The sequence below is a fragment of the Leptosomus discolor genome, chromosome 3, assembly GCF_034619465.1.
Source record: "Leptosomus discolor isolate bLepDis1 chromosome 3, bLepDis1.hap2, whole genome shotgun sequence".
Lineage (NCBI taxonomy): Eukaryota > Metazoa > Chordata > Aves > Leptosomiformes > Leptosomidae > Leptosomus > Leptosomus discolor.
In genome coordinates, this window is record NC_141393.1 from 19,428,935 (window position 1) to 19,447,271 (window position 18,337).

General features: G+C 37.4%; 1 protein-coding gene across 3 annotated transcripts in view; it reads left to right on the forward strand.

The window, feature by feature from the left end:
• TTC7B (tetratricopeptide repeat domain 7B) overlaps window positions 1–18,337 on the forward strand; it is a 153,174-nt gene that overhangs the window by 16,042 nt on the left and 118,795 nt on the right. For 2 of the 3 annotated variants that reach the window (XM_086463592.1, XM_086463593.1), the window contains exons 2-3: window positions 6,080–6,234; window positions 7,373–7,541. In XM_086463592.1, coding sequence (XP_086319718.1) covers window positions 6,080–6,234; window positions 7,373–7,541 — 324 coding nt within the window. Of the gene's footprint in view, window positions 1–6,079; window positions 6,235–7,372; window positions 7,542–18,337 lie in introns of those variants that run through there. The other variant, XM_086463594.1, reaches the window with a different exon arrangement.

Sequence of the window (18,337 nt, forward strand, 5' to 3'; positions counted from 1 at the left end):
CAGTCTAGCTCTGTTTTTTATCTGTCTCTCCATAAAGACAGATCTACTGTATTTAACTTAATTAAAGAAATGCTTGTTACAGGAGTGTGGGCCAGGAGAATTTTTGAGACCTACTTAAAGGAATGCGTATGAGAGGGAAGGCATGTGTGGTACTTTCTTTTTTGGCACGTTTGAAGTTCTGCTATTTGAAGTGTTGACGAATGTCAATGATAGACCCCACTCTTTTCATTGCAAACAGCCTTGATGATATTTCAGCTCCTGAATCAAAGCACTGGTTTTAGCAAGGAATACAAATGACACTCTATTTGACAGTCATGTTTCCTCAACCTTCTTTGGAAATGAAGTTTGCCTAGCAAAGCGTTAAACTGAATAAAAGGCAAGAAGATTGTTGCTTGTTAAATGAAATATTTTGGTTTGATAAGCACAGATCAGGGAGGAAGTATCTACTTGCACATTCCTTAAAACTTAGAGTAAACACTTGCACATTCCTTAAAACTTAAACAGTTTGATTTATTTTTACCTGTTTTTAAGTCACCACTTAGCTTTAAAAATACAAGCAGCAAAATTAATCTTCATTGTCCTTCTCCTAAGTAGGCCATTACTATGCTGACCTCAAGTATTATTTTCAAGGCCCACTCTTTTTTTTAATCACCTTTTAAAAGAGGCTCATAAGCAAAAATTGTGGACTCAGAACACTCTCTGGAGTCTTGAATATTATTAGTAAAATGCCTGTGCTGAAAGGGCCTCTCAGTGACGTGTTCTTTGGAAGACAAATAATTGCATCCTGTGAACAATGTTCTGAAACACAGTTTTGTGAGTTTGGCATGGGTCACTGGTCTCTGAGACCCTTTCACACCTCACATGTTAAACTCCTTACACTAAAGACTAACCTGCCTTGCATTGGTGTATGAAATCAGCTATCTTTTCTGTGCGTGTAGTTTACACTTTTTGGTTTCCAGAGAGATGGAACAGTTGCAGAAAGTGCGGTCCTACACAGTGCTATGCTAAAGCTATCTTTGAGCAGGGTAACGTTGATCATAATACCTGACTTTACCTGTTTGTTTATAATAATACTGTGGCTATGCTAATTACATGTGGAATTTGGAATAAGACTGTATCAAAGGGGATTTGGTCCAAAATATCAGGTTTAGATTTGGTCGGTTTAATGTCTTATTTGGTTCAGCTTGAAACTGAAGCTGTGCAGGCTGCTGATTTTTATCAATTATGCTAAGATTTCTCTTCAAAGGAAAAGAAAGAACGTGCAGAAAATAAACTGTAACAAAATAGATGCTGAGTATCTTTAAAAATAAAAAAATCTCATTTTAGCATATTGCTTCTCTTGGAAAATTTACTTCATTGCAACAAGTGACAATTGTCTATTCCATTGATGCTTTTTAGTATACTGTATCAGTGCTTGCAGAAAATCTGTTGATACTGATGGAAAATTACTCCGTTTGATGGAAAAGTCTCATAGAGTGAAACATTATGCCCTCACAGAGGATGACTGTGTTAGGCAAAGGGGCATATGCAAGTCTGATACCCAGGTGGGTTCTGTCAGGGTGCTGAAAGAGCTGGTCAATGTCATTGCAAGGACACTGTCATTTTTTTAATGGTCCTGGTGATCAAGGGTGATTCCTGGTGACTGGAAAAAGGCAAGTATGGCCATTTGCAAGAAGGTCAAGAAGGAGGATCCAGGGGCTGCATGTTGATCAGCCTAACCTCAGAAGATTAGGGAGCATGTCCTGGAGACGGTTGGAAGGATAAGGAGGGATTGGGATCAGTTAACATGGGTTTATCAAGGACTAACCAACCTGATAGCTTTTGGTGATAAGTGACTGACTATGGATAAAGTGGGACAGTGGATATTGTTGGCTTCAACTTGGTCTAGACTTTTACACAGTCCCCCATAGTATGTCTTGTAGCTCAGTTGAAAAGACAGGTGGACTAGGAGGTAGGTGGAAAACTGCCTGGGCTCAGAGGTTTGATCATAGGTTAAAAAAAAATAAAATCTGATCTGTGATGTATTCAAAGTGGGGCCTCTCAGGGGTTGATACTGCAGTCAGTGCTGTTTAGTATTTTTCCTGGTGACGTAGACATTGAGAACACACCCTCAGTGGTCTTGTGGGTGATAGAAAACTGTGGGGAGAGTATATGACTGCTGTTTAGAGGGATCTCAACAGGCTGGAGAAATGGACTAATGGCAAAACTTAGGAAGTTCAGCAAATGCAAATGCCATGGTCCTGTACGGGAGAAGGAATAACTGTAACAATATAGCCTGAGGATCAGCTGGCTAAAAAGCAGCTTTGCAGAAAAGGATCTGAAGGTCTTGGTGCACAACAGAGGGAGTATGAGTTGATGCCAAACCCTTGCAGCAATGAAGACCAACCGTACACGGTGCTGTATTAGCAGGAATGTAGTCTGAGAGAAATTATTATTCCCTACTGTTTGTCACTTATGAGACCACATCTGGAATATTGATTCTAGGTTTTGGCTCCCCAGCACAAGAAAGACATTGGTATAGTAGAGTTAGCCATGTGGAGGGCCACCAAGATGATAAGGGGGTGAAAGCATGCGATCTAAGCGAACCACTTGAGAGCTGCATTTGTTAAATCTTAGAAAGGGAAGGCTAGGAGGGAATCCTGCTGTTGCCATCTCCCACGCCTCCCTTGTGTATGGAGGTGGTCTCTTGCCAGAAATGCACAGTGAAAGTATCAGGAGCAATGGACAAAAATTGCAATGAGGGAAATATTGAGTGGATAGCAAGGAAAAAAAATTCACCGTGAGAACAGCCAAATGTTGGAAATGGTTTTCTGGAGGTGTTTTGTAATCTGTGGAAATGCACAAAACTGGGTATGATCCTGAATTGCCTGCCCTTGTGTTGAAGTACATTTCTTATTTCTTTTTCTTTGCTTGGTACGTTTTTGCTGAATAGACTTCAATGAAAGAGTAGGAAAAGTAGTGTAAATTGCTTCAAAAATTCCTGGAATTGTACTGGTAACATTGTGAATGTATGGGAATGAACTGGGTCCTTCTCTACATTTATTTTGTCAGAGGATTTAAAATTTCAGGTATGATATATTAGAAGAAACTTCAAATGATAAGAGTTTTGAGAACCTCTGAAATTAAAAATGACAATTGTGCAAATTACAGATGAGTAGTGTGGTCTAGGACAATGAGCTGGGTGCAGTAAAAGGAGATATTTCTGGCCGGCTCTCTTGCTCTTCTCCAGAGGGCAAAGTGCAATTGTTTGCCTTTGGCCAAGCCTCGACCCAGTCTTCAGGTGGGCTCCCGGCCTATGGCTAGGGGTGAGAGGCAGTCTGGGACCTCTGGCTTGGGCCCTTTCCTAGGGGAGTGCAGTTGACCGTGACTGTCAGAGCTGGTGGCTGCTGCTACTACAAGGCGGTAGAGCAATGGAAGCTGTGGACAAGGAATTTCAAAGCTTGGTGTAGATCCCCTCATGTGCTTGTGCTGAGAACATCTACTACCCCTTTCCCTGCTTTCTACTGTACTCTGATATAATGTATGGGTAAAACTCATGCTGTAGTAAAGAATTTTTCTTTTCGTCCTTGTTTTCTAAATACAGGAAGGACTCTGCAAGTCATATTAAGTCATAGACATGCTCAGTCCTGATAGACCAAGTGCTAAGTCCTCTTTAACTCACTTGTTTCCTGCTGCAGCTAACAATGGGTTTCTTGTGCGTTACCAAAATAATTCTTGTTTACTGTAGAACCTTCTCATTCTAGTTCTGTTCAGAAATTTTAGATTTCCAGCAAGGAGATTAGCTAACCTTCAGTGTAGTATAGCCTTACAAAATTTGAGCCTTTATATTTGTCAGAACTTTTTAGCTTCTCTTGATGTACAGTTTAAGAAAACAAATAAATGTTTGAGATGAAAATTTTTCAGTCGAACTTCATAAACAGTTCAGCTTCTGTGTTAAGGGATGTGCAAATTTTATGGTGGACTTACTGATGCATGTTAAACTGCCATTTGCCATATAAGCATTGAATAGGTAAACAAAAGCATCTTTTTTTCTTGGCAATTAGTAGCCATATAAACATCTAAAAATCAGATTTTTATTGTTATACTGTAGCTGTATTATTGAGTGGTAGTAATTTTATTTTTTTTTAACTGGGAATTGTATGCCTTTAATATGTATTTGAAAGATGCTGAGTGTCATTGTTTTTTCAAATGTCTCTAAAGTAATGATGCACCGGGGAGATACTTTATTCCCCTTCCTTATCTTTCAAGAAACCCACTTTTTTGGCTAACATGTAACAAGAGTGCATTGTTGTCAGGAGGATAAATTGAGCAGAAAGTGCACAGTTCAGGCAAAACAAAACGCACTTTGAAGAGGCATGAAGGTGCTCTCCAAAGAAGAAGGCATATGTAGAAAATTGCACTCAGATTATTTGGTGTTGTCTTACCTAGAGATGAGATGAGTATAGCTCAGTATATAGTATCAGGAGAAACTTTGATGGGCGAAGGAATGAAACCATTACTGCAAATTTGAGATTGATGAATTTGACAACTATGGTCTATAAGACAGGAAATTAAGCAGGCTGGTAACCAGGCTGCATCTGTGGCATGGCTTGTCTTCATCTGGATGCTGAGATCTTTCCCTTCTGCAGTAGAATTTAAACAGTAAAACATGAGTGGATGGTAGTTGAGAACAGATAAATGTCCGGATTACCATGGATATCTTTCTTTAGAACACCAAATAAAAAAACATAAATGGAAAAATAAGCGCTCCCTTGATGTTTTTGCTATTTGTCTGGTCTCTTAAGCTCTCTCTTGAATAAACTGTGGTTTAAGAATCAGCAGATAGCTGGAGGTTTTAGGGAAAAAAAAATTCTAGGTTTTTTGTCTTTCTACTTGATAGGATTTATTATGGGATAGCACTGGTCCTTACAGCTTACAGTATAATGGCATTGTACATGGGTCATATACTAGTTCAACTGACACAAGACTGAAATTTGTTGTATTTGAAATAATACAACATTATTTGTATATATAGAGATATATACTGATATTATATATCATATAATACTGATGCATTTATATTTCCTGAGGGAAAGCTTTTCCTCTACAGTAACACTGACTTCTGCATGTCCTGATCATTCTGTCCTTTCCCATAACCTCTAAGGACAGTGCTAAAGGTTATAGGGCGGTGAGCACTTTTCTGATTGTTAGCTTTTTGCCTTTCCCCTTTTTTAAATCTATTTTATTTATTGTCAGTTCACATTTGTTTTTTTCAGACATTGCTTGCAAGACATGACTTGGTCTTTTCAAGTGCTAGATGATGAGATGATGACTTTTACAGCTCTCTTCTCACTAGAGGAACTACTTAACGTGTTTCAGTAAGATCAGTTTATCGGTCTTGGATAAGAGCAAGGTAGAGGATGACCAGTTTCTTGAATTTTGGCAAACATGGTAGCTGCAGCTTTGCTGGGCAGCCTGGTATTATGTTCTACCTTCATGTCTAAGAAGTAGTGGTAAGCTTCCTAAGAAATGGAGAAAATGATGAGAAGTGGACTGTGGTACTGAAGACTTGGGGTAGCTGGAGCCTTAACAAGGTCAGAGTGATATCTACATTCTTACAGCCAAGATACAGAATGGTGATGAAAGACATCATGAGGGACGTGTAACTTAAAACTAGTTGCATAAGTTAATCTGATATCAGTATTCATATTTGAAACTGCAATAGGCATTTTGTGAAACAAAGGCCATTTTTTTGACAAAGTGAGTATTGGGAGTGTATCCTGTCGTGTTCAGAAAGCTACCAAGGCTTTTGAATAAAGTGTTGCTTTTTAAGGAGAAAGGGGAGAATACTGACTTGAGGTTAATGTTTGATTTCATTATAGCTCAGGACACAGGAGACTTGATTCTACAATGAATCAGGCAGGTAAAAGATAAATTGAAAAGTAAAACAAAGTACCACATGACTTGTGTTAAATCTGAATACTCGACACTGTTTGTTTTGGTTAGTTTGTATTTAAAATTCAAGCAATGGCTGCCTCCACTGAAATGTTAGTGAAATAAAATGATTTCTAATACTTCATATGTTTGGCTTTATTTACAGATGACATGGCAGAACTTCTCCTTGGGGAGTCCAAACTTGAACAATTTTTGAAGGAAAATGCTCTTAAACAGAGTAGTAGTCCACGGGGCCCTCGGCCAAAGCTGACTGAGGTCAGGAAACATCTCACAGCAGCACTTGATAGGGGAAACCTAAAGGTATGTAAGTCAGTCAGAGCAAGAATAAGAAAAGCTGAAATTGGTTGGGGTACTCTGCTGATCATGGAGAAAAATGTGGAAAGTGCTTGTGTGGTGCTTTATATTATTGCTATTCGCAGAATGCCATCAGCACTATGCTGTTTCATGGCTCTGTGTTTCTTCGTGGATTTTTATTCAGATAATTTTCTCAAATCATCTTTCATTAGAAGAATAAGATTGTCTTTGACTTCTGGGGTGCTTCAGTACTTACAGCCTGTTTTGTGGAAGTTCTTCTTGCAGCGTAGAACTGTATCGTTCTCTGTAGTGCATTAAATAGAAGTGTTAAAAAATGCAAAATACTTCACAAATTTCTGTAATAGTCTCTTAAGTATTCAGGAAAGGTTCCTTAAGCTGTGCTTGTGGGTGTGGAAAGTAAGGTTAATACTTCAGAGCATTTTCTGTCATAAACTTTTGATGTTCTTAACCATTCTGGCCCTTCTTTTACTTAACTGTTGTTGTAGCTACTACATCAGCTTATCTTTTCTGTACTCAATGTCCATCTTTTGAGAGATCAAAAGGACCTTGTTTTACAGTCATCTGTAACATTTTGTTTCCTGTGATTTGCAGGAGTATTAATTTCTCTTCCTTTTCTTTCTTCGTTCTTCCATGAATCCTTTTTTCAAGATGTTTCTTCTGCCCTGATACTTTTAAATAGTGAAAATTAAATATATAGGCTGTGGAACATATATCATTAAGCTTTGATGCCATGTTATTTTCAACTGTGCTTGTGGTGTTAGGAAAAAATCATTGGAGGGGTTGTAATGATAGGCTGCCTTTAAATAGTTTTGCCACTTGGCAAAGCTGGGTTCTGACTGAGAGGTATTTCTGGTGAGTGTGTAAATAAATATGTGAATATGTAAAATGACTGGTAATGCTTTTCAGTAGCTTGGTGGAGTGAAATTTTGTGGATTTACACCCTACTGCAAGCTTCCCAAATATTACATGAAGATAGAATTTTGTTGGTTTGTTGCTCTGTTACAAGAAGTATCCTCAGGAGATCTGCAGTGAATATATACAGAAAACAGACCAAATAATTATCAGAAAGCATTAGTTGTGTTTTCTCAGGAAAAAAACCCTTTCTTATTTCTTTTCCTTCTAGCCAGAATTCCTACAAGAAGCTAACCTCATTATGGCCAAGTTAAACTATGTGGAAGGTGATTATAAAGAAGCTCTGAACACATATGCCAGAGTTGGAGTTGATGACTTGCAGCTAACTGCAGTGCCACCGTACAGGCTAAGGATGATTGCTGAAGCGTATTCTACTAAAGGTAAGATTGCTTTTTCCAGTGCGATAATGTGGAAGTAGTTTTTAAAAAGTTAATTCATATCTTCTCTGAAGAATGTTTTGGTGTGCAACACGGTGGAGTACCACATTTGTAGATAAATAAGAGGGCAGTTTGGCTCCTTTAAATTAATCAGAGTTTGTGCTAGGTTGATCAGAATTTTACCTCAGTTAATATTCTAACTGTGCTGTCACCCAATCAATTTTTTTATGTGTGTATTTAAAAGCCCTTCCATATGTAAATGTCACAATAACTTAGATACTAGAAGTGTTATCACTATTGCTGAAAGTTAAGAGTTACAAAAGTAGTGCAGTTTTGCAGTTGCAGTGGACAGAACTGGAGAACCTAAAAGTTAAAATTATCAACTTAAGCTAAATTGCTTAACTAAATTGCTACTTAATTGAGAAAAATAGTAATAACATCATAAAATTACTTAGTGCATTTCTTGATCAGTTTTATTTTTGAATTTTTCTTACCTGAATATATTTTTTAAAAGAATTCAGAAAGTGAAGTTAACTTTTTTTTTTTTTCTTTACTAGTCTAAGTCTAGTGAAAATTGTAATGCTGGCCTTGTGTCTTAAGGTGGCAGTGCCACTTCAGTTTAGAAAACTCATTAATGGACTGTAAGCTGGGTCAGTGTTGAGGAAAGTGCCAGTTTGTATGCCGCAGGCTTGTTAGAATTTACTGTGTCTAAACGTTTGCTTTGGTCTGCTGTGTACTTTCTGTTACGGCAAGAGGAGTGTCAAAGTCAGCAAGCACAATTTATGAGAGACTTCGTAGCATTCACTGACAACTGGTCAAGGATTGTTTCTAACAGTCTTGGAAGAGAGCGACTGTTTTCCACCAACTCAGTCCTCTAGTAAGTGTTAGAGAAGCATGAATCATTCTCTGTAGAGATGTCAAGAAAATAAGAGAACTAACTGGTAGCAGAGATAAAAGGATGCTTCTTAGATCTGGGCAATATTTAGATTAAAGTGAGAAGGGAACGAAATACATGGGAAGTTCTTCTATGTGACGTCAGTCTGCCCAGTTCTCTCATACCACACCTGTGTGGGCTTTTTGGCAGTGTCTGGTATGGGTAGACTTCCACTCAGCTTTGTGGGCTTTGGTTGTGTTTTTTAAATCTATGAGAATGTCTCTTGAATTTGTCATGTTCTTTCCATGAAAATGCAGGGTTGGACTTAATCAACTTTAAGTACCTAAATTTGCTTATATCTCCAAGGAATCCCAGTAATTTAATTCAGTATTTTCCCAGAGCTCAACTCTTCTGGCTCTGTTTTATTTGACCTCATAAAGATATATACCGGTTGGAACATAGTGTCATCAATTTTGCAGAAAGGATTAGTATTATTAATTTTACTTAATGTAAAAATAATTTATTAGAAAACAGTAAAATACAGCTCTCTTCTATTCTGGAATATTTTGTAGGCTCATTTAAAAAAAAAAAAAAGAGAGAGAGAAGGAAACCTGCATGTCTTCTGCCTAGATGCGGAGGGGGTGGGGCATTGTTGCTTCTGATTTCAAATGTAATGCTTAAACATTGAAATCTGTCATATCAAGCCTGACCTAATCTTGATTAGACTTCATTAGTTTGGTCACTTCTCCTGGGTGGCTGACTACCTGAGCAAACTGAGCAAACTATTGGAGTTTTGTTGTTGTTCTGATCATGTTCAGAATAATCTTTTTTTGCTACTATGTTTCCAGTTTGAATGGAATATTAATAAAATTTAATACCCCTTCTTCCCATGGTAGCAAGTTGCAAGAACATGGTCTTCTGTGTGTTCTAGAATGAGGAAGAAGTCACAGAGCAGTCTTAAATTTAGTATTCAATGCCTGGGTAAGTTTAGAGTAATTGACAGCTAAATAGCATATGTTTCTACCCAATAGGGTACAGGTAATTCTCACTCTCTTTCCCCTTCTCCCTGGAAAAATATTCTTTCTCCTTGTAAGAGTGAACTATAAAACTTTTCAGTCTGAATTCAGCATCTCTTTAGAGGTGATTGAGGCTTGTAGGTATTATCCAACTAAATACAAGTTATTCTTACAGGGATTTTGTGCTTCACTGGGATTTGTATTTCTGCTTGCAAATTAAGGGATAACCTGATTGTATAAAGATAAAATTCTTCTGAGTATTTAGATTTTATTTCTTTGGTGTTCATGAACGTAGCGCTGTGTTGTTAAGCAATGAGGGACTGTCTGTGCTGCCTGTTTGCAAGCATCAGCCCAGCTGCGCTGTTCAATGCAGCAACCTGCACAGAGGCAGTTTAAAGATACCTGTTCTAGTTGCTCCATTTCAATCCAGTTTGAGGCAAATCCAGTTCCAGTGGATTTGCAGTCTTGTATACCATTGTGTAGTGGTCTGATACTTACTTCTGACAAAGCCATAGGGCAGATAACTAATGGTAGTTTTAAATTCCCTCAAAATTTTTTCCTTAATTAAGATGGGACCACCTCAGAGTGCTTACCTTCTCACTCTGAGGTTTCATTCTGTAACCTCAGAGGTGATAGAGTGGGATGCTTGAGTTGGCATGTTTCTTCTTCTGCAGTTGTTACAGGGTACTTAAATGAGCGTGTTACGCTGTAACCCTAGAGAGTTCACAGTTTACAAGCCCTTAGAAATGAGTGCTTTCCCGTATGTCCCATCTAACACTTGCTTGCAGAACATAGCAAATGGGTATGGATGCAACAAAGTGCAAAAATGGGTCCAAGATCAGGTTCAAGCTAAGTTTTGCTGGAGTTTTATCTACTGGTGACTAGAGAGAAGGAGAAGAGGAACAGCAGTAGTGACAACTGTGGGTAGAGAAAAGGGAATTGGAGCATGGCAGAGGAAATGAGATCCACAAACACTTGCTCAACTGTGGAGATGGTGTGTGTATTTATGTATGTGTATAAATACATGTGTGCACATATATAAATATATGTCTGTATGTATTTATGTTGCTAGAAAGTAAGATGTGACAAAAATCAAGAGGAAAATTGTTACTGCCTCTTCAGACTCTACAGAGTGAGTATATCTGAATGCATTATCCATCGAGGTTGTTTGTAAACCTCATTGCAAAAGGTTCATTAAATTACAATAGTCTTCATTACAAAAGTCTTCCATACCATAGTCCAGAACATGAAATTAAGTGTCTTCACACCCCTGCAGCCTTCAACTTGGAATAACTCTGTCATTAAACCAAAGAACTAAAGCCGTCTACTGCCTGCAGTGCACTCTCAAAGGGGGTCCTCAAATTTGTTATTACATAAATGAATTAAATGCGTATGTGTCTTTAAAAGAATGCTTTTAAATCTCTGTGCTGCTTATAGCTTTAGCTAAGGACAGCATATTTAGAAAAATATAAGTGAGAGGCATAATATGGAATGATAGTAAGTCAAGGAAAAGATTCAAAGGCTCTCAAACCCAGCAAGGAAGATTAAGTTATTGCTACTCTTTTCTTGGGAATGTCTAGTTAGTTAAATGCTGCTTCATATCTTCCAAAGAAAGCTTCTCAATAGATTTGTCAAAATGCAACATTGTGTAATTTCAGCAAAATTCTAAGAAGAAACCTATCAAATGATCTTTGAAATATTTTTCCATTTCCCTTATATGCGGCTCTGCCACCCTGAGATGTGTGGGGAATCACAGGGCCTTAGTGCCCGAGCAGTGCTGGAACGTGGTTCCTGTCTGTCACTCCTCCTAGGGAAAATGTTCAAAATTGTTAGAGCGGTGATAAAGGAACTGCTGTATTTCATCAGACTGAAAAGCCTATGGGCAGTTGTTAGTAATGGTGAGCAAAAAAATGCTTTGGAAAGAAATTCAAGGAACAGGGCAAGGGTTTTGTTTGTTTGTTTGTTTCTGGCTTTTGGCAACAAAAGCCACTGCTAGTAGTGATGTCTTGCACCTTATCTTGACTAGAAGTTGCAGGAGTGGTCGGATGAAAAGTTACCTGCTGCTTTGTCCATGAAGACAGCAGAGAGTAGACTAGCCATATGAATATGCATGAGGCAAAGCCTCAGAAACTTGATTAGCATAGGTCAGGATGCAGCCCTGTTGAGGGATATCTCATGCAAAAGCTTCAAAGAAGTAACTGCCACACAGTACACTATGTAGCATAATTCTGATATTTTCCTGCCTTTCTTCACTATTTCCTCAAATTCACAAGTTAAAAACCAGAAATGTAGTGGAGGATGGTTATGTGGTTAACTTCATGGGCAGGCATACTTTTTTGACCTTACACTGATTTTTTTGTGTGTGTGTATATGTGCCCATAGAATACAGTTCTAGATTAGATCTAGTGTTTTCTTTACTTTAAGAAAAGAGCTGATTTTGATGCTGTGCTTCTGAGTAGTGACTCTGTATGGGTATGTAGAAGGTGTTGTGTGGGATAGAGTATTAATAAAATCATAGTTTTGATATTAAATATAGAATTTTCTTAGATTCAAGGACTTGAAAAAATTGAAAGGAGCAATTTTAAAATATCATATAAAACACAGAAATGAAAAGACAGAGCTTTTCAAATCAACGGGCCACTTACTATTTGCAAAAACATGAGAATACACACTTGGATCTGTTGGTTAGTTTTTTTCCTCCGATCTGCTTGTAAATTACATTTGACACAAAAGTGGAGGAGAAGCATCTGATAAAACAATTTTCTGTGGCAAAATGTCTATGGTTGGAGGTGCCGGCTTATTTCAAGAGGCTATGATGAGGGAAAGAAAAATGGGAGTAAAAGGAGGACAGTGTTGAGGAGATGGGCAAGTTTCCATGACTCCATTGTGGCAAACAAAGTGTTAGCCTGAAAATAGGTGTATGAATGTTGCTGGAAGCTGTTGCCTTTCCTTCTTTTGTAGTAGCACTTAAGATGATAGGTCAAAGGAGCAGCTCATACCTTTAATATGAAGTTTTAAGAAGCAGTACAGAAAAAAGCAGATTTTTTTTTTCTTCTGCCATGGATGTAGCTTGTACAATGTATCAGTTATTAGAGCTTGCTGTCTTATGCAGCAAGAGCAAAACTAAGAAATGAGGCTGGGCAGGGGGAGGGAACAACAGTCTTGAGATTGTGGTGTCAAGTCTTGGCTCAGAGTAAAACGTAGAGAGGTTTTGCACGTTTATGGCTGTATTACATACTTGATTTTTAAGTATCTGCTTAGGGATGACACCTTCTGGTAAGCAGAGCAGGTTCCCTTCTTAAAGAGGTTAATTTTGTCTCTTTGGTATCTGTTTCTTTACTTTCTTCTCTAGATCAGTTTAATTGGCAATGCTCAATTCTGAGACTGAGGAAAATCTTAACTTATGAAGAATTAAAACAAGACAAGTTATGAATCCACAAAGAAATAATTGAAGACTGTATATGTCTGACTGTTATTTTTTTTTTTTTTGTTCCTTTTTCACGTCAGGCATGTGTAGCTAGCTTCAACTTTTCCTACTCCCTTCTCTTACAAGACCAACCAGAAAAAATTTGTATATGCTCTTATCATATAGAAGCATATATTTAGGTTCCATTTTAATAATGGCTGAAGCTAATACTCTCCTAGGGATATGGCCTCTGAGAACAGGACAATTAAATTTCTGCAAGTTTTCAGCAGCATATGAATGAGGTGGTATAATGAAAAGCACACATAGGCATTATTCAGATGCTGTGCATGGCAATATCTCTTTTAAGCAATTTTTGTTTGCTTATGGAAGCAGAGATGAGTTGCGTGCACAGTGGGATATCAAGGTGTTAATTTGGGGAGGTGCCACTTGTCAGTAACTCTGAAATAAGAAGTATAGATTTAACTAGGAAATAAGCTTACTGAAATCTTTGGTAACGTGATTCTGATATTGCTGCATAAGTCAAAAGACATAATTGAAAAATGGATTTATAACACTTGGCATTCCAAATTAGTGACTCTTTCTACAAATGCTTATGGGTGATCATAGCAATTTACAGGTTTGACATTTCTTAAAGTCTGCGACTTTGTAAACTTGATTTTAGTAAAGAAATTGTGTTTATATTCAGTGTAGTGTATAGATTAGTATACTACTCCAGGTATCTGTCAAGATGGTTGTGTTGTACTACAGTAACAAATTCTTGTTAAGTATGTGAGGGATGTTGTCTGTAAGTTAGACTGTGACATTACAAGATTGTAGCCTTATTGCTACAGGCCATTTTATGTCTCATGTGGCCTGTTCAAATAACTGTGTTTATATTTAGATGATGTGTGTTGAGTAAGGTGAGACTGTCTTTACTGCTGCTGACCCATATTCAAATTTAATGTTGCATTTACCAAGTTAAATGATTGGCTATTAATTAGTTCTATTTACAGAAACATGGAAATACTCGTTAGGCTCAGTGGAAGTGTCAGGTGCATGTGAATTGCTGCTTTGCAGTTAGCAAAAGATGCTGCACTTAACTTTAATCATATACAATTGTAATGGGATCTTGCGTGTTGTTAGCCTGTGTCAGTAGACACCAAGCAGCTCTTCATGGAAGAATGCTAAACGAAAGCTGTTTTAGTAATTATGCCAGGGATCTCTAGCCTCATTAGGCAACGGGTCAAGAACTCAAGTTCCCTCCTCCTATATTGCTGTGCAAACATTGCAGCCTGTCAGCGAGCAGTTTGCAGACCATGACTAGGAAGCCTGTGTTACAGATACTTCAAACTTTGTCTGTTAAAGCTTGTCTTTCCATAGTCTATTTTTATGACTCCTGCCCTGCTGGAGCAGTGCCTGGGGGGGAACCCAGGAGTTTGTCCTGCTTTGTTCAGTGCTGCTTTTAGCTCCGGTATTTGAAATCCAAACACTGAATGAAAATAATATGCTTCTTATTAAGATACACTTCTTTAGGACTTGAGTGTTTTGGTGGTGGTTCTTGTTCTTAATTTCTTCCAAATCTTTAGAAATTTTTCAGAATCTTGCCTTTGGCAGAGTGAGAAGAGGGGGGAAATGTTGGGCCAAAATTAAAAATTAGTGATTCTGGCCTTTTTTCTCACGCCACAGGAAGAGCCGGTGTCACAGTGGAGCCTGATGTTTTTTCCTCAGAGGTGTTTGTAGGAGCAATCCTGACATTTACAGCAAAACAGTATAAATTTTATAGTTAAACCATCTCTCTCCTGAACGAACAGCTTCCTTGAATGACCATTCCATATACTGGTGTGCAGCTCTTCTGCTTTTGGGAGGGTTTGTCAGAGAGAGATTCACTCACTCCAACAGTTATTAGGCGTTTTCCCAGCTTTTATCTCTAGTTTGAACATTTTCAGTCCCCCTAGAAGGTGCTGGTCTGTCAAAGACCTGTACTCTAAAGCAAGAAGTGGCTGGCACATGGTTCTTAAGAAACAAATGCATATGTGAAAATACTGATCTCTTCTGTTTAAAAATATTGTAATAAGCCTAATTTGTATTCTTAAGAAAACACAAAGATTTGAATGTCCTTACATTTAGAGGAAATCCCAAATATTTTTATGGTTTATTGACTGCTTGGATTAAGTTCACTTCAGAAAACAGATGAGTGTTGCTGGTGTTTTTTCTTTTATCTTTTAAACTTTGAGAAACTTCAAGACAATTAGAAGTACTAGCATAACGCGTGCTAACAAAATGACATTGAAGTATTAGCATACATGATAAAAAGCAGTCTTCAACTCTGGAAAGTTGTGCTTATGTTGCTCTGGGTGTCGTCCAGAATGGAATTAAATTCTCCATCAGTAGTCTGTATTTAAAAGAGTGGCTAGCCACAGCAGCTTCCCTTAAATTCAAGTTTGCCAAGAGAAGGGGGTATTGACCTTATTTTTGCTGCCTGTTCTGGAAAGGCAATTGGGTATAAACTAGCCGTAGAGGAGATCCTGGCAGTTGTTGGAGACTTTTTTTCCCAGTGACTTGTCATGGGGGGGTGGGGGGGTGTGGGGGGTGGGGGTGGAATACAAGGTACTTGAAAAATCAGAGCAATTAATGGTTTGTGTTTCCTTAGATTGTCTAAAGAAATGGGCAATTCCTATTAAGACAGTGTATCAGAAAGAACTGTGAAAGTAAGATGTTGTTTATTATAAATATATTTCCCTACTCTATATTCTTACTTTTCCTCCTTTACTTTATAATAATTACTTTACAAATACCAGTAGGGAATTGAAGAGGAAAAAGAATCACGCTTTGCTTTCTAAAAAAATTCTCCGCAAGCAAGTCGTAATCTTTGATTGAGGACTTCTAGAAATAAGTCCTTCCCTTCAGTGAGATTAGCAGTGTTTGTTCTAAGCTCAGAAATAAACCATGGGAGTTGGTTGGTAGCAGTAACTCAGATTGTTTCAGTTCCTCTTTTAAAATTACTAATAAATGTTTGCCATAGTCTATATCATTGTTTGTTCTAAATATGTAAGCTAAATATGAGGTTTCTTTAAAAGGAGATGAAAGGTATTTTTTGCATTTACAGCATTTGGAACACTTACCAGTGTTGCTTTGCATATCATGTAGGGAAGAGTAGGTGCTGTATGCTGAAACACACTTGGATTTTGTGTTTTTAAGGAAAACAGGAAGCAAACCCAGAAATCTTTATCTGTTAATACGACTCTCTCTCTTGCAAAAGCATGTTTATTTACTTAAGTATAAAAGAGTCTTTCACTCTTTTCCTTCTGTCGTTTGATTTGTCTGCTGAAAACAGTAGATAAACCATGTGGTCCATTCTTATTTGTTGTCTCTAAAATTTATACAGAGAGGGTACTGGCTGGCATCATGGAAAATCCTCAGATACACGATGCAGTAGATATGATAGGCTTTTCTCAGCCTTGTGTTTTTGATTTTTTTCTTCTTTTTTTTTTTTAATGGTCTCAGTAGTGGTCTGGGTGGTGGAAGTACTTGGTAAAGATCTGAACTGTGGTGTAGATTCCCTTTTGACCTTAGACTAACTTTTGTTTTACTCTGTATAATGAAGTGGGAGTGTCAGTTAATTGGTTTTCCTACAGAACTTGTAAGTCCGCTTTTTTTTTTCCCAAAGTGGTTTGTAAATGAAAAGTAATTACTGTCATTGTTCTTAACATAGAAACGGTTGGTTATCTAAAAGTAAGCAAATCTATTGCAAGGAGACTTCTTAAAAATTGTTAGTTTTTGTTAGGTGTTCTTGCTGAGGAGTCCTCTTTTTTTGGGTAGTGGTCAGCTTGTGCACATGCGGCGGTAGAACTGGTCTGCTCTTGTATTTGTAAAAAATAAAATTGGTTACTTGGCATAACCTTGACCACTGATTTGAGACCATAGGCAGAAGAATGTTGCTTGGAATAAGTGATAAAACTATCTACTGTTTCCTTTCTGAATCTTTTACAAAATGCAGATAATTTATAAAGTTATTGAGGATCTAAGGAAAACCTTTCCAAGTTACCATGTAATTTGACTGTCAGGCATACTCTTTCCTTGTGCAAATACTGTTTGTTACTGTTCTGCTCTTTTGACAAGCAATTTTAGAGTTACTTTGCAAAACATGTAAGCTTAACTGGCATGGACTCGGTATTCATTTCACTGCTTCTCACTTTCATTTCCCTCAGGAGTCATCTTGCTTGATATCAGGACTAGATATGTATGAGATAAGTGTCTTCCCAAAATAAAACTGACCCAGTTTGTTGGAAGCTTTTACCTGAAGGTGATTTTGACTGGAAGGGCTTAAACTTAAAGGTCAACTTGTGATGCCAATTCACATGGTACTCTTGAATGCAAAATAAAACAAAATAACCAGTAAAAGTTAAATAAACCAATAGCTATGACCTCTACAACAAATGCAATAGTATTTTGTAGTAGTAACATGTACCTTTTTTCCAAATATATCAAAGAAGTTTATAAACAATTAATGAAACTCCTGTCCTTTTGAGGAGAGTAGCAGAGATTCCTGCCGGGCAGGTGTGGGAACAAGCACAAAGGGGAGAACTGACTTGTCTGAATATATGCAAGAGCCTTCAGCAGATAATTAAGGGTGATACGTATTTCCTTGAAATTTGTATGTTTCTCAGTTCTGTATGTTACCACTTGATTGTTCTTTTTCCGAGGGCCTAATATAATAATCCCTGTTTTAATTAACTTTTTATCATCTCAGTATTCTTATGAAGAATTATTATTATGAAGTGTATTATCTGGTTGTTATTGCAATGTTGCTGTTTATAGCTATTTAAAATTAAATAATACTTTTATGTACTTTAATACATTGTTTTTTAAATTTCATCAGTATTTAAGAAAGAAATTAAACGAGTAGTCTGGAGGGAATCTAATTTTAACCTATTACAGAAATCATAATTTATGCAGAGTTTTTCTTCCAGTTGATATGTTTTCATTTTTAATACAGTATTGAATTGTAATTATTCCATGATCATCAAAACAAATTGTGTCCAAACCATCCTGTTCAGTGGTCATTTCAGGATAGTTCTCCAAATGAAATTCCTGCTCCAAAGCATTGCGTGCTTAAAATATATATACTTTCCCAGGTTATAATAAACATACCAGGAAAACCAGGGTGAATACTAGTTGTATAATAAAGTTTCTCTAAGAAATAGTATTATATGCTTTCATCAAAGGGCACTTAGAATTTTGTACTTCCCTTCTGCATTACTTGAAGTTTCTGGCAGAGCACTGAGGTGCTTTCATATCTTAAAGAAAATTCCCAGCTAAAATGAGAGAATGTTCTTCTAGTAAGTTTTATAGATTAAAAAGGTTGTGGTTGTGGCCATAAAGTAGAAAAATAGAAATAATAGGTCCAAATCAAATCTACAAATAGCCAGTTGAGTAGTATGTTTCATGTAGTGGAGGATTACTGTGGGGCACTGGCTGTTCATGCCATGGGAGAGAAGGGGTG